This window comes from Anneissia japonica, unplaced genomic scaffold (assembly GCF_011630105.1).
Source record: "Anneissia japonica isolate Jap-2015-1 unplaced genomic scaffold, ASM1163010v1 scaffold585_len4108843_cov191, whole genome shotgun sequence".
NCBI lineage: Eukaryota > Metazoa > Echinodermata > Crinoidea > Comatulida > Comatulidae > Anneissia > Anneissia japonica.
The window spans coordinates 2132906-2149396 of record NW_022716829.1 but is presented as its reverse complement, the minus strand read 5'-3'; the positions used below and the strand labels follow the sequence as shown (position 1 = coordinate 2149396).

At 35.9% G+C, this 16491-nt stretch overlaps 3 protein-coding genes across 3 annotated transcripts in view; 1 reads left to right on the top strand and 2 right to left on the bottom strand.

The window, feature by feature from the left end:
* The window catches only part of LOC117109971 (protocadherin Fat 4-like), a gene marked incomplete in the record, with an annotated part of 23296 nt that extends 18622 nt beyond the window's left edge, over positions 1-4674 (top strand). Inside the window, 2 exon segments of the mRNA XM_033252487.1 lie at positions 3341-3428; positions 3954-4674. Of these exon segments, the coding sequence (XP_033108378.1) occupies positions 3341-3428; positions 3954-4568 (703 nt within the window).
* A 1049-nt stretch (positions 4675-5723) lies between these two features.
* On the bottom strand, positions 5724-10667 carry LOC117109995 (sulfotransferase family cytosolic 1B member 1-like). Its single transcript, XM_033252528.1, has 4 exons — positions 10617-10667; positions 9671-9765; positions 8897-9074; positions 5724-7512 (listed from the first exon to the last, which is right to left on the bottom strand). Exons 2-4 carry the CDS (start codon positions 9698-9700, stop codon positions 7403-7405), a joined length of 318 nt encoding a protein of 105 aa, XP_033108419.1. The 5' UTR covers positions 9701-9765; positions 10617-10667; the 3' UTR covers positions 5724-7402.
* A 131-nt stretch (positions 10668-10798) lies between these two features.
* LOC117109979 (amine sulfotransferase-like) overlaps positions 10799-16491 on the bottom strand; it is a 6395-nt gene continuing 702 nt past the window's right edge. Inside the window, exon 2 of the mRNA XM_033252497.1 lies at positions 10799-11418. Coding sequence (XP_033108388.1) covers positions 11165-11418 — 254 coding nt within the window. The 3' untranslated portion in view covers positions 10799-11164. The remainder of the gene's footprint in view (positions 11419-16491) is intronic.

Sequence of the window (16491 nt, the reverse complement as noted above, 5' to 3'; positions counted from 1 at the left end):
GGCTTAAGACTGTCCCCGACGATAAATCAGGTCGGGCTGCGTCGCCCGACGCTGTCTGAGTTGGCCTTTATGATACCGGTTTATTATAAACAACCTCTTACTTTAAAGAACATTCCATTTTCTTAGTGAAATTTTCAGAAAAAATGCATAAGCCCTATTTATTATTATTCTGATTATTATAAACCAGTCATTTATTGGTACAAATTTTAGTTTTACGCTAAATGAGAGAGAGAGAGAGAAAATTGAGAAGTAGAGCCTATTTCTTATAGATTACCATTTTCTCGACGACATCTTTGTTACTATACAAATTCAGAGGTTGAGAGCGGATCTGCTGGCATGGCATGCTCTCAGTTGCTTTTTGTGTATACTTCAATACAGTCGAGCGTCCGGTAGGTAGGGTAATTGTTTCGCGAACCCGCCGCATTCTTCTTTATTTTTTATCTCTCCCACGGGAAATGTGCAATTTTCTCCTACTTAAAAAAAAGTATGCTTATGAAATTCAATTAATTTTTCTTTTAAATTTGTTTTATATTGTAATAATGTATAAATGCAAAATTGTTTTGAATTGTGAACGCATATGTAAATATTGATACAGCATAAGATCACTGTATAATAGGAGAGAAAAAGAAAAATTGAAAATCATGAGAAAAGAGGACAAATAAAGGTGGGTGATCCCCACGAAAGACAAAAAAAAATCTCTCCCACTAATGCCTTGAACTGTCATGATAAGATATTTTAATTCATCCCACAATTAATTAAATAAAAGCATTAATTAGTCCGATTCACTGAACTGTTATACGTCGCCGATACGGTCTTGTGCGATGAATAAAGTGCGCCCTCTCTAATGATATTAGTTTGTCTTCCTCGCACCTCGCATGAAACTATTTTGTTTAATTGTCAAATTTGAGTTTTATTTTTGCATTTTTCATGCTTAGGAATGTTCAGTTAAACTAGCAATTTTGTATTATATTTATAAATTTTTCTAACATATTATATCAAAATGAAATTTTGCCGGGAATGGGGCAAAGGCTAAAGCTTACAGAGAACTCGTACGTTCGCAATGCTCTGTGATAGGTTAGATTTTGTGTCTGATTGCCTGCCTTTTGACAAAGACCAGTTAAGCTTACAAGACGGTGTACTGTCGCACTTTGTTACGCTAGAGGTCCAACTCTCCGGGTATTATCAAGAGGTCCGACTCTCCGGGTTTCGTTGAAGCACGCATTCCTATCTGGAAAACTCGAAAAGAAATACTAGATGTCATTCCACCATGATAGAACGCATGTTCGAGCTTCGAACTCTATTCGCATCCCTGGGGAGTATTCCATAACGTTGCAGCTGTAATCGCCGGAGTTGTGTTTGAATTGAACCTGTAGCAGATAATAAATAGCAGAAGATAGAGCAGCTTCCCAATATAGTTGAACATCCGTTCGAAATGCATTGTGGGTACACAGAGAGCAATTTTACACCGTCCGCACAGCGATTTTTTTTCCGTACGAAACATTTGCATGAAACTTCTCTCGGGCCATTTCGGATTGACTCGACTGAGTTTGATACGAGGAACAAGAGCAGACACCTCGCAATGTCGTGACGCTCGAGTTCTACTATTATTCCCCTTTTCTATGTTTACCTACGGTAGGCCTATGATATCTTACGGATTTATGGGATGTAGGATGTAGGTGTGTAACTAACTGTGACCTTCTTGGATGTTATTAAATGTTAGTATAATATCTACAACAACAGTTAGTACCCCCTTCTGTAAAGTGTAGATAGGTACTGCAATACCAAAGGCTAGAGAGAAAGAGGATAAACTATAGGCCTAACTACAAGCTGACTTAAGGCCTACCTAGGCCCCTTCTTAAACTATAGGCTTAGGTCCCTAGGGTCCTAGGCTGACACCAACAGTCACGCTTCACATGACGTTGATTGAAATTTTGAAAAAAATTGAAGCATGAAATAAAAAGTAGATTGCATAAGATAAATATTATTAAATAAATACAATATACCATTCCGCTCCGTTATTGAACTTGGCGAAATCCTTGTAATGTAATTTTAAATTATGATAATGATAATAATAATAATAATAATAATAATAATAATAATTATTATTATTATTATTATTATTATTATTATTATTATTATTATTATTATTATTATTTCAGCATTAATTACCTTGGACTAAACCTTGTAATAAGGAACCATACTATTTAATAGGCCTATAACTAGCCCAAGGGAATATTTTTTGTATCATTTCCACTTAACGTCGATTTTTCAATTGTTCTCTAATTCCTCCATTGTCTAAGTAATAATAATAAAAATAATAATAATAATAATAATAATAATATAATAAAAATAATAATAATAATAAATAATCATTTCTTCATTACATGTAATTAACTTGTTAACTTGGTCTAGCCTTGTAATCAAGAAACTGCAGATTACTATGCCTGATATTAATAACTAGGCTTAGGCCTCATTTATACATTCATTGTTGCTCTGCCATTTTGGCAGTTCTTATGGCATCCAGTATTTTAGAACTGCCTATTCTCAGCTCTTAGTTTGAAAATAACTGTCACCCTGTTTCATTTGATGAAGAAACGGCCCGAGAAACGCGCTTTTCCTTAGTCTCTGTGTTCCCAGAAAGTATGTTTTTAATAGTTAGTAGGCCTAGGTAATTATGTAAAACCCAGACCTAACTAAAAAATAAAAATTGTCACAGTATGTGACTCAATTTAAAATAACCCTTTTCATTACTCGTGCAGCTCAATCAAATATTATATTCATTCAGTTATTTTAAACGACCCATTAGTATTAGCATGGTAACATCAATGTATTTTCAAAAATTAGACATGCGACGTTCTACAAAACGTTGTTTTGTAGACGTTTATCTGAGATTTTTGGGTCGATTCAGTCGAGACGGCCCGAGTGGAGTTTCATGTAAATGTTTCGTACGGGAAAAAAATCGCGTCCGGACGGCAGCGCTATATATCAATAATAAAAGCGCCGCTCGGGCTCGTTTGTTTCCTGTAGTTTCTCCACTTAGTCAAATGGTCAACTTTTACCCCGCCCGCCGCTTTTCGTTTCATTGCATGCATGCAGAATCAATTGCAGTTCTATACTCTTTGGTATTATCGGTTGCACTTATATACACCTTTCACCAAAAAAAATATTCATAATCTGCCCAACGGGTACAGCAGACGCGCTGCTGTTACGACCAATAACGCCTATCAAAGGTGAGCTAGAAAAAGCACATCACCGTTATATCTGTTACTTAGCTTATAACTGTAATAGATTTTAATTTAAGGAAAGATATTACTGTATTTATGTTTGTTCTCTCTTACAGTTCATCAACAATCGACGAGGTTGGACAAGAGACAGCTGATAACACAGAAAATGACGAGCTTCCAATCAACAACATCTACGAATCGATGGTAAAGACTACATATAAACAAATATTTGTAATTTGTTATAAGAAAAAAGGTCATATTTTGGCAAAACATGGGCAATAACGTTATTACATTAATGATTTGGTGCACTATTGGAAAGAGGAGCGGTTGTAGTTTTTAAATACTGGACGTGTTTGTGTCTACTCTCGCTTGCGGGCAAGTAGACACTTAGCTGTCATCTCTCTCGTAAGGTTAAGGGTGAATCAGGTTAGAGGAATGGTGGGATACACCTCAGTCATCATAAACTAAAAAATAGAAATGAACAGTCTGCCAAAAATAAGTCTATGAAATAATATATGATGCCATGCCTAGGCCTGTCTTAGAAAGAAATTCAATCTGTTACTTGTACAGTTATTCATGAGAAACACAGAGAGCGTAGATAGGTTATGAGTTAAAGATAGCCAAATCAAGCAGTAGACACTCGCTCCCGTTGGGAGTCTATTTTTACCATTTGGTAATTACGAACAAATGAATAATTGATTTGATCAAATATTAATTCTTTTAATTCAGGAAGACGTATCAGAACTGATGAATGATGGTAATGATAAGGTTAGCGATGGTTTTGATCCTTACAACATCGATTGGGATAGTGCAATTGTTCCAAAAACTCCGAACGGTACTCGAAAAACCACCGTCGCTCGTGTGTACGTCGATAGTAGTAAACTCGTTCGACATAAGGCTTCTAATGATGCTGATTCAGGCATTCTTATCAACGAGGAAGACAAATCAAACGACGACAAATCAGCTAACCAAGATGATAAGCCCGATGCGGATCAAGAGGACACTGGCCTGGGATCCGTGGGATCCGAGGAATACGAGGAGCCACTTGTCATTGCACCTGGCACAATTGAAGGGGGTACAGAGGACACCCTAGTAGAAGAAGATCACGAGGTTTTCAAAAAGACCCCTGAAAAGACCGAAACGATAGACCATACATGTATTGATATTAATGGTACAAGCGATGATGGAGGTGATAAAGCGTCAACAGATTTCACTTCTATCTCGATGACCAAGACTGGAGAAGAAGAAAATCCAAATGAGCACGTTGACAATAAGAAGGTTCGTTTCAAGGGTGATGTCATACTTGATGATATCCCTGATTCGGAGGGTATCACAGCACTTTAGTGCGGCCCGCTCACAGGACAAAACGATGGCCTTATGTAGTAACCATATAATAATAATAATAATAATAATAATAATAATAATATATATATATATATATGTATATAAATATATAATAAGCAAATAGATAAATAATAACAGTGCTCAAATAGGAACATGGTGTTATATAAACAGCTTTAAATTCAATTATAAGAAAATCTATTTTATTAATTACAGTACTAACTTAGGATTAAAATTATTTAATTGTGTCACTGTGTAACCGGTTTTTTTTAATTTTTAATTTTTATTATATTCGTGTTTATATCTTATGATATTTTAAGAAAAAAATGTTACATCCTTTCTGAAATTGTATCCTGTATATTTTAAATAAATAATGAATAAAAAAGAAAGTTTATGTTAAAATTATGTGGAGAAAAAAATGTTCGATACCAACATTATGCTCTGCCTGCCTTATTGAGATAGATACTATTTTGTGCCCTTTGTGCAATGATTCGATGTTATGTACAATCGAGAAACTATTAAACGATCGATTTCTAACGAAATTAGTCATACAAGCGTTGCACTTGGAGGCATATGCTTATACATTATAGACCAAGTAGGACTCTACCATTTAATTCAAGCACCTCTCTCGAATAAGCACAAATGAGCTTTGTCATTATATATAAACTTTTGTTTTTTACCCTTGAACAAATATCATTATAGCTTTTTGTAATTGTCAAAAGATAAGTGTGTAATTATTGAAACACCCCTGGACTATTCCTTTGTTAATGGTATTTCTTCCTAATGGCATTTTTTCCTACTGGTATTATTTCTGATTTCCTTTAAAATCGTATATTCACATTAAAGTTAATTTGAATGTCGTTTATGTAGACTTTATTCTTTCAATAGCTGATCATTAAAAATTAGAAACTACAGTAGTTTGTAATGAGAACAGTTGTGATTTACAGTACTTTTCAACAAATAATGTCGTATCGTATTTGTTCGGAATTCAACAATCTCCTAATTCGACCGATAAAAATAATTTTATCCGTAAAACCTCGATCTCTTCAGTTTGCAAAATTAGCGTCGAAAAGAAGCCCATCTTGATAGTACCGTCACATACACTGTACGTGAATTTCAAAACAATTAACAACAGAATTTAAAAACACGCTTGGTTTATACAGTAGTTTAGGTGATTTAATGCCCGTTAATAGAGTATACACTCCATGATACAAATTGATGTTACATTCTTAGCTATTCAACCCCTCACAATACTCACTAATTTCATTCTGAATATTGTTTTTCTTCCCTATTGTCGGCACAGCTACAAATTATGGGGCAAATGACACTTGGCATTGAGGGATACATGCGTTCCATAGTTCTGCGACTATCAAATGTTTTGCCCTGTACATGTTCATACACGTCAAGGCTCACGCATTCGGCGTGAGTCTCACATAGGCCTATTCGAAGTCTGTCTCACGCTCTTACACTTAAGGACCAAAACCGCACACATAAATGTAATATTGCCTATAATGAAAAATATATGTAGGCCTATAATTTCTAGCTCTCTCGCTGAATATGCATAATCTAAATGTACTTAAAGTAGAACTGGTTTTGTTATAATATCCACAGTCAAAGCAAATAATACACTAAATTTCCTCAGACGTAACTTTAATATTACTAATAAAAAAGTTAAAGAACAACCTTACAAGTGTTGTTTTGGATCCCCACACATACCGTTATGTTCTTAAAAGAAAAATAGAAAAAAAAAATCAACCCCATGCTGCTAGGTTCACCCTTAACAGATATGAATGTATCAGCTAATATCAATGCTATAATCCACAAACTCAGGCTGAAAGACGTCAACTTGCAAAATTAGCAATGTTTACAAAATTCACTATAGTCTTGTTGCAATTGATATGAACAAATACAGTATTTAAACTCAAGAAATTATACAGCTCCATCTCGCACAGAAAACAGTCAGGCATATAAAAACCAAACTGAACCATACAATATCACATTACTGTATCTTACAAGACATGGCCTGGGATTTATGGATTTAAGACGAATTTAAATTTGATAAATCCCCTTAAGCAGCAGTCGTTAAAACCCGAAAATTTTAATTTTTGCATTATAGTGAAAAATATCTTACGAATATTCCAATGGGTTACTATCAGGTTAGCGGGTGAATTTGATTGATAGAAGTTTATGGTGGATTTCTATCAGAGCACGAGTCTCAAACCTATATTAGAAGGAGTCAATTAGAAATTGTACAGCATAAAATAAACACCAAACTATATGTATAACGTTTGCTGATGCGACGTATTTTAAAAGTATTCATTTTGAGTGATCCCAGGAAAGAATTTGTATTGGCTAGCAAAAGCAAGTCTTAAAATTCTAACACTGTTTACAAATGAGGGAGGGGGTGAAGCCGTGGTCCTTCTTAAAGGTATGCAACACCCTTAAAGCTTCCTAAAATAGAGTATAAGAAAGATATATACATGTAGTATACTATAATGCATGCATATTGTCATTGTCTCACCAAACAAGACCCGTTTGTTTTCATAGCACTCGTTAAAATAACAAAATTAAAATTAATTAAAACGTAATATTAATAAATAAAATATCTCTGTAATCGATTTTTGAACCATACATTATGACATAAATCAAAATACAAAAATTCAAGCCCAGTCTCTTTTAATTAATATTCAGACAATGCAAAATATATTGCATATTTTTCATATCCCGTATCTGACGAGAAGAGACTTTCTGTTTTCGTGTATATGCATCCATTTCAATTTAGATTGTTTCCCACCTTACAATGAGTGTATGCCTATACCTCTCAAAAGACATGGTTCTCATTCGTGTTTCATTTCAAGTCCTGAACCCCTCAGGTCGTTTTCAATCAGAACGTCGTAAGATTGACTTTGGGCTACTGTAAATAGGGTCTTCCAATCTCCAACAATGCCTGGTCAAAAATACATAAAAATAAATATCTAATTAACTAACCTAACTTAACCTAATTATAATGACTAATGTACAAAATATGTTACTGCACGTCACTCTCAAGATCCTCTTTTTCATATAATAATTGGACAAATATGTTCTTTAGTGATGCATAGGCCTAATACGACTCGGATAATAATATTTTTATCTTTCGATATGTTTAAAGGTACAATGTAATGTGTATGTTGATCAAATGTTGATATTTTAATGGATCAAATAATATTGAAGAATCTAGATATAATATCATAATTGTTTAATTTGCATATTTATTTTAAAATAATGTATTGCAATGAAATGTAGTGTGTTTGTATAGCGCCTTACACAATCATTAGATCGTCCCAAGGCGCTCAAAAAATACGAAATTAATTTAAAGTGAACCAAGAAGATGGGTTTTCAACTGATTCTTTAAAACATCCACTGAGGGGACTAGTGGATTGACTCGGGTAAGCTGTTCCATAATTTAGGAGCTGCAACTGTAAATTCTTGCTCGCCGTATGTCTTAAGGCGGCTGGGAGGGACGAACAAAACCGATGTACTGGTAGGCGACCTAAGGGATCTAGTGCAGGTTGAAGATCTTAGTGGGTTTGAGATCAAAATTGTGTTTTGGTGATTGAATTTTGAGCGATTTGTAAATGATTAGCAGCAATTTGAAAATGATACATTTCTTGGTTGGAAGCCAGTGAAATGATGAAGAATAGGTGTTATGTGATCAAATCTGGATGTTTCAGTATGCCAATTAACTGATGTATAAATAATATTAATGCCAATTTAAAAATCGGGTAGTAATACATTTTTAATAATCGAGTCGAATGGCCGAGCGGTTAGCGGCGGTTAAGGCGGGGCGCCGCAACCTACAGTCATAATATCGGCGCTGGTTTGAACGGCACGCTCGCTAATGGTTCTGGAGAAGGAACAAGTCTTCTCGAAAAGGGACTAGGCCTATATACCGCAGGCTCAGTGTACACAATTGGCTCATGTGCACTATAAAGAACCCAGTACATCGTTCGAGACGAGTAGGGTTGCTACCCCGGTGTACTAACAGCCCCTGTTGTGGACAGACGAGAGTGGCTAATACCAGTTTACCAGTCAGCTAAAACACGAAGAGACCCTTAGAGGAGAAGAGAGTTAGTGTATGAGCTATTGTATAGTCCACGCTTATCTCCCTGTCGTCGTGAAATGGCGTTAGCCCCGTGAACCACCACCAGGTCATCGCCCGGGGCGATTCGCCCCTACAATCCACCAGTCTAGCCTCCGTCTGAAATGTTCAGACCCCACTGCCGGACAGTTTAGCTCACCCCTTGGAAAATCTTGGCGCCGAAATATGCGACGAAAATATTTCTGCTTACCTTTTCGTACGTGTGACCCAACACTCAATGTTTTTGCAGTAATTCCACGATTTTGGTTGGAATCCCAAAATTCTCTCGTTTTCTCAACCGATGAGTTTGCAACTGTTCTCCGTATAGCGTCTTCTGAAGTTGAATTGTTTGTAAAATTCGCAATTTTGGTAACTGCTGCGTGCGTGTTCTAGGATAAAAATTTATTATTTTGTGTAATTTCAAGTTTTCTTTTATTTAATGTATATTATTCTTCATTTATACGTATGATAAGAATAATAATAATAATAATAATAATAATAATAATAATAATAATAATAATAATAATAATAGTTAGTCCCTATAATAATTAATACAAAAAGTTATGTTAAAATTGTTTAAAATAGCGTACAATCATTTATACATTAAAAATTTAAATACATTTATAGGCCTCATGTCGACGTTGTATACGGTACTCACTTACCCATTCATTCATTCATTCATTCATTCATTCATTCACAAAAATGTATTTCTCTTTTCATTTATGCAAATAAGAAAGAGAGGCGACATTATTATAATTATTCATCTTCCATATTTTGAACAAAATTGATATGTATATTGATGAAGTTAATAGCTACAGAAATACAAAATACACTTATTTGCAGTGCAAAATGTTGAATTGATAGACAAAAACTTACAAATAACGTTTGTTTCCACATACACTAATATATTCAGTTCATAATTATAAAATACAAAAATAAAAACATTTTATGAAAGGCAAAATAAATAAAAAAATCGTAAACTTACCGTTTTCATGTCTTCGAATTTCAAAAACATCACATTATCCTCATCGCGGCGTTTCCAAAAGGGTAGAACATGGGACGACCACGTACCATAAGATGCTATGAAAATCAAAAGAAATTGATTATATAGGCCTATCTGATTATAGTTGGAGTGCAGCATGCAAGAAACGATAAAATAAAAAGTACAACAAGAATAAGCCATGTAATAACATCTTGTACCAGGGGTAACCATGAGAAAAATGAACCTTCTGCTAAAACTAATCCTCGCCCTTTAGTATTAATGGATTATTTTACTGTAATGAAATGATGTTGCTTAGGTCTCACAAAATAACAACGTCAGCATTAGTAAAACTTTTGTGTTGGTAGGACATGCGCGTATTGATGGCCCTGATCAGTTGCAATTAGTTTGTTGAAATACTTTAATACTGAAAAGTAAGGGTTTTTAGCTTCAAGCTCGGTGTCCATACAATCGCTACATTGTCGCTACAGTTTTTTTGTTTTTTTTTGTTTTTTTTTTTTTGCACTGTGTAGTTGTCCCGAAGTAATCGGGAACGCTCCTTGATCCAATTGACCAATCAGCATCGCCAAAGGAGTTGGCGATAGCGTGTAGCGATTTTATGGAAACCGTTCTTAACACAAGCAGCACTCTTAAACCTGTAGGCATATGATGTGCAAAGCCGAGCACATACTGCTTTGTAAGATCGGCCGACAAATCCATCTCCATTCTCGGTGAGCGATTAACGACGACGCGACGCCGCCGTCTGCTGATTGTCTGTTGGAAAGTTAGCGGATCGTCATTAAAGGATCGGTTGCGTGCGCGTCGTCGCGTTTAGTTCTCTGTGGAATCGCCGCCCAATATTTTTTTTGCAAAATTCATAATGTGTAAATTCTTGACTGTGTTAATTAATAATTATCCTGACTTTTAGGCATACATAGAGTTTTAGGCCTACCTTTATTCGATATGAATGTGTCGATAAAATCATTCCAAGGTAATTCTCCTCCAAGATATAAACACTTTATAGATGATAAATAGAAAAATTACGAAATGTAAATTAATTTGCCTTGAAGTTGAAAGTAGGGGTGTACTGCTGTCTCTTATACACATCTAGATGTGTATAAGAGACAGCAAGCTAATAGAAGTTAAAACAAATAATTAATGATCATTAGAAAACAAACAATGACTGAGAACAGATAAAAAGCTCCCTACGTCCTTAATCTCAATTTCTGTATTTTGTATTATTTTTACATCTTTATTGCCCACAAAACATTAACCCTGGACTGGACGGCAATATTCTTAGCCCCAGAACAACCAATTCACTTTATACGAACACAATATCATACTAAAGTATGTTTATGTCACGTACGTGGAAACTGCAAACTGGACAAGAGTGTAGCATCAGGCAGAAGAAGATGGAAAATGATAGAAGAGGGCTTCACACAGCAGTGGATGTGAAATAGGCAGATGATGATGATGATGATGTCAAGTTTAGAATCAAAGTCATATACAAACCTTCACTTTTTTCTCAAACACCTGTGTTGGAAGCAGATTCATTGGAAGGTGCGTTGTAATAATTCTGGGAGACGGTAACTTCTCGAAATATTCATATGCATGGTAGGCTGTAGCATCCTGTAGCTTCATTGAAATTTCAAATGGGCTTGATGGTGGTGAATTCGTTTGAGCGGATAAACTGAGTTTGTTAAAGTCACCGTCAAATTTTAACAAACTTAGAATTTGCCATGTCCAATGCATTCCTAAAAATAAAAGCATTTGGCAAATTATTATCTTTTATTTTGATGCATTATCTCCATGTTTTTTGTTCTCGATTATATTGATGCAATTTTGTGTATAGTACATTGTTTTTATAGAATATATAATATTCAAGCCAGCTTTATAGCACCGTAAACAAATAATTATTATTTATATATAGGCCTATATGTATGTAAACAATTACAGTGGTAATGAAATGATAATTATTTTAATAAGCCTATTATTTAGGCTATGTATCATGACGATGATATGCATTTTCTTCGACATAAATTAAAAAGAAAACCCTTATAGAATGGGATGCTCATTACTCAACAACATCTACGCCTAAAATTAGTAGTTGCTACGGAAATTTTGCCTAATTATGAACGAATTACGGAAATAGACAGACTTTCTCATTATTCCTAGACCCAGAAATATATATGGTTACACATTGTCTAAACACTCCAGGCACCAGATGAGTGGCTCCTTCGATCAGTAATGATGACTGCTGTACACGCCTCCTTTTCTTCTTTCTCTCGGGGCTGCTACGTGGATCCTGGTCGATCTCCTGCATCACCTCAAACTCTGGCAAGTTTTATAGAGCATCCACGTTTATGGTTGATTCTCTACTATAAAGTATTTCGTATGCTCAATTAATTTTTCCATCTGTTTATTTACGTCAGATATCAGATTTCCATTTATATCTTTTAGAGATGCCATCTTATGTTTAGCTGGTCCAATTGCTTTCTTTACCCTCGTACATTCCCCTCACATTCCCCATGTCTATAACTTGCTGTATGCTTTCACAAAGTTGAAGCCAGTGTTTATTGGCACAATTCCTGGTTTTTCTCTTAACTGCTCGCCGCAGACCTTAAGTTTTTCCTCTGCATTTGTTTCCGTGCTCTATGATCCCTTTTCAATGTCATGGCTACTTTTGAATACACAACAGGGGCGGCGCCAGGAATTCCCCGACGAGTGGGGGGTGGTAGGGTCCAAGCTCCCCGACAAAGTGGTCCACGCCATTCCCCCGTCAGGGAAGCCTAGCCACCCCACCCCCTGTCGGGGAAAAATTGGATCCGTCGGGGAATTCTTTTTATTAAAGATAATAAAATGTGTTAATTATGAGATTATTTATTTAAAAGGGATTAGTCCTATTACGGCGCCCGAGATTTGATTTTTCCCCGACGAACTTGCTTTAAATTCCCCGACCGGGGGTCCAAGCGGGGGGTCCAGATGTCCCCGACGGGGGGTCCTTTTCTCCCCTGCAGCCCTCCCCCGCCCGCTAGCGCCGCCCCTGTTACACAAGACTGTGGTCTGTATCCCAGTTTGCATTTCGATATGATCTTGTATGTAAAATTGATTTCGAATCTCTCTTTCTAGTAACTATCAGGTCGATTTGGTGCCAATGCTTTGACCTTGGGTGCATCCACGATGTTTCCAGCGAGGTACGAGGTAACGTGTTTGTCACTCACAACTGTTAGCTAGATCATAGTTCAAGTAAGCGTTGTCCATTTTCGTTCATGTGTCTCCCATAAACTTTAAGTGTCCCGCTTTTGGGAGTCGTATCCCGCTGTCCTAGGTCCCACCCAATCCCCGAATTGTCCCGCTTCTCAACTTTTTTTTTATAAATAAAAAATAATCAAGATAATACCAAAGATTAAACTCCCATTTCGGTCGCGGTGTGTGGAGCGCCGAAGGTGTTGCACAGAACCTGAATAACCCGACAGTGATTTTTTTTAATGAATTAATAACCCCGACACGGTTGATATGTAACAAATAACATTAAAGTGAGAATAAAGTGGTGTAAAAGCAGAGGTTTTTGGAGCTCATTGGAAACATCAAAGTTTGTGTGGCCCTCGGTGTTCAATCAAAAATTTACTTTGGCCCTCCGACCGATTTTTATGCTTACCCATGCCTTAGATAATATATAAACAGCGTTCGATTTACCCAGTATCGCATCGCAAAATGTGACACGTTTTACACTAATTGCGAAGCATTTCCACAAATGCATCACAAAAAAATGCGTCGCAATTATTTGCCTAGAATTAACTACTCAGTCTTCAGCAAGGTCTGACTGTAAAAACTAAGAGGATTGTTGCATAAAAATATCCCGACTTCTTTTTTTTTTTAAACAGCCAAAGTCAAGTTGTTATCAAATGTTTTGGACCAAAAAAAGCGCAGTATGCTTGTTTACATCGAGTTCACACATACAATGCCTTTGATAATTTTTTTTGAATTGGTGCGTTATAAATTTCTGCATATTATTATTATTATTACATGTACATGAACCATTGTTTTACTTAAGTACTTTTAGTGTTAGAAAATAAAGACGCATCACTGTGATTTTCTTATTGAAAAGTGTCATTTCTTTTCTTTAATACTCATTCATTATCACCGCCAAAAAAAAAAAAAAAAAAAAAAAAAAAAAAAAAATTGGAATTGCTACACAACACAAAAAGTGCATAGCAGTTGCTACACATAAAAAAGCTGGAAATCGAATGTTGTAATATAAATCGATGAAAAAGACGATGAGATGACAATGACTTGGTCGAATTAAAACACAAAAATATAGGGCCTACTCAAAACATGAATATAATATTTCGAATGTTATCTGGAAGACGCAAGAACGGGTATTCATATTTTCAATAAATTTTGTATTTTAAGTCTACCAAGTCGTAGTCATCTCATCCAATGTTGAGACTAACGGCGGGTGTGGGGTCGACTTAAAACGGACTTTCCACTACTCTCTTAATGAGAAAGAGTGAATTTCTTTATTTATTCGAAAAGAGTGCCTACAGGGACCACTTCAATTTCATTCTTTCTAGAGTGAAAATTCACTCTTGAATGAGTAGTGAAAAATTACTAAAATTCACTCTGAATATAGTGAAATCTCACTCTTTTTTGGAGTGGTCCCAGTAGTCACTCTTTCACTCTTTTTTTCACTTGTTTGCATTTAGAGAGTAAGCCCCGCCCCTTATACAGTATATCCTATATAGATGGAAAAATATAAACACTTTATAGATGATAAATAGAAAAATTACGAAATGTAAATTAATTTGCCTTGAAGTTGAAAGTAGGGGTGTACTGAGTTTAAATTTCCCCTGTGGGGTAGGGAAATTTTTTCTCATTACTCCATACCCCTTATGGCCCATGCTAGTAATAACTAGACTACTAATGATAATCGGAACCTTCGCAACTATTTTAGAGGTGCCTATGCGGTCTCAGCAGCTGTTCTAATCCCCTGGTATTTAAACTTTTTGAAATGGGGGCCCTATATTTGAGCATAGCTTATTGGAGACCACCATTCGTTCAACTAATTTTTTCATGGAAATTTTATCTATGACAGAAAACAGTTTATATTTCGATTAAAATGGCCTTAATGGTTAAGGGGGTCACTATCATCAAACAAAGAAGGAGGATCTTATCAAAGTATGTAATTATATTGTGACCAGTTATAGAGCTGGATTCGTTGTAAACAATCCACTTTATCTGTTGACGCTAAATTACATTACCGTTTTAAATGTTGCCACCAAAGTAAGCTCGAGCCACAGATAGAAATGTAAAACAGTTAAAAAAAAAGAACACAGCACTTTTAATGATACTGTACTTTAATTAACAATTAATACATTTTTTGTTTAAATCTAGACGCCCAGAAATAAGCTCTAATGCGTTTGGGGCGACCAATAATTTCTTTTTCTTTCTTTTCTCTCACTTTTTGACTTTTCGAAAGGGGGTTGGGTCGCCCCCTAAATCTTCCCCTTGACAGGGGCTTGGTTTCCCTGACGGTAGCGTAAGTGGGTGAGGCCAAAGGCCGCCCTGATACTCTGGGGGGTTCAAGGGAGAAGCCCTCAAAAATTATAATTTTGAAATGCACTGATATAATCAATTTTAGAATATCACAAACTGTTATTCACCACTTGCCTGTGTCGAACACCAATGAAAGTTAACACCTGCATTTCACAAAAAATAGGAGTGGCAACCTTAATTGTGTCGCGACCTATAGTTTGAACAAGGAATTTTAACTGTTCAAAGTCCTTGGTTTGAATACCCATGGAGTTTTTATACAGTACCTCCATGGAATACCAAGGCATTAGGTCTTTTATTCAACGACTGGGTAATTAAATGCGAAGAGCATAGAGGCATTATTGGCATATACGATAGTATTAGTACCCACTAGCCCGTGTCGGACACCGAATAAAGGTTAATACTTCTATTGTCTAACTAATGCCTTCTCTATGCTAATGCGAGACTCTACCAAATAAATTTAATGAATAAACAAGCTCCATAAGTGTTTTTAACCGGCTAGAAACTAAATGAATTTCATACAGTTAGTACTATGATCTTTTTGGTTAAAATGTTTAGCAATCGGTAAACTATTTGTTATTAATGAAGTAAGTTCCTCTACAGAGGAACAAGAGAAACATATTGGTATCCTCATTAACAAACTGACTAGAAGTAATGATCCTATCCGAGTCATAAAACATATCATAGACAAAATATCCAACAAATCGCGTGACCAATTGCTCCAATATACTCCCAAAACGTAAACTCATCCCTATGGCATTTGAAAACTGCACTCAAATTAACATTCTTTCCCGCAACATCAAACGAGATTTTTCTATCATTCAAGGCAATCTGCCTATGTGGAAGAATTCAGAGATCCCCCGTCTTGGGAGGTCCCACCCATCCTCAACTCGGCAATCGTCCATGTGGTAATGCCCGTTGCCCTATGTGATATTCTTATAATAACTGACCGTCAAATCCTAATTCCAAACACAAGTATCACAATCCAATCTCCTCCCCTCACATGCAACAGCCACATCCTCATCTATTTCATATGGTGCATGTTTTGTGATGGGGTATGCTATGTCGGGGAGTGGTTTGGCGCAGCGGGAAGGGTTTGGTTTCCCAACCTCGAAGTCGGGTTTCAATCCTTCGCTGTGAGACTACATTCGTTGAGAGCTATGCTACACGATGTATTATTATGTCCTTTATTCGAACACTGTATTTACCTTTCTTTAATGATGATTTATAGGCCTATATAATTTAACAGTGTTAACGGCTATCTTGATTTATAT

What these genes read in the sequence shown, in the direction of transcription:
- LOC117109995 (XM_033252528.1), bottom strand. Translation starts at nt 9,700, where the DNA reads ATGTTTTTGAAATTCGAAGACATGAAAACG. An exon ending in AATTCGAAGACATGAAAACG is followed by an intron (nt 9,075 to 9,670) that starts GTAAGTTTACGA and finishes TTTTTATCCTAG; the next exon opens with AACACGCACGCAGCAGTTAC. An exon ending in TGGGTCACACGTACGAAAAG is followed by an intron (nt 7,513 to 8,896) that starts GTAAGCAGAAAT and finishes ATTTTTGACCAG; the next exon opens with GCATTGTTGGAGATTGGAAG.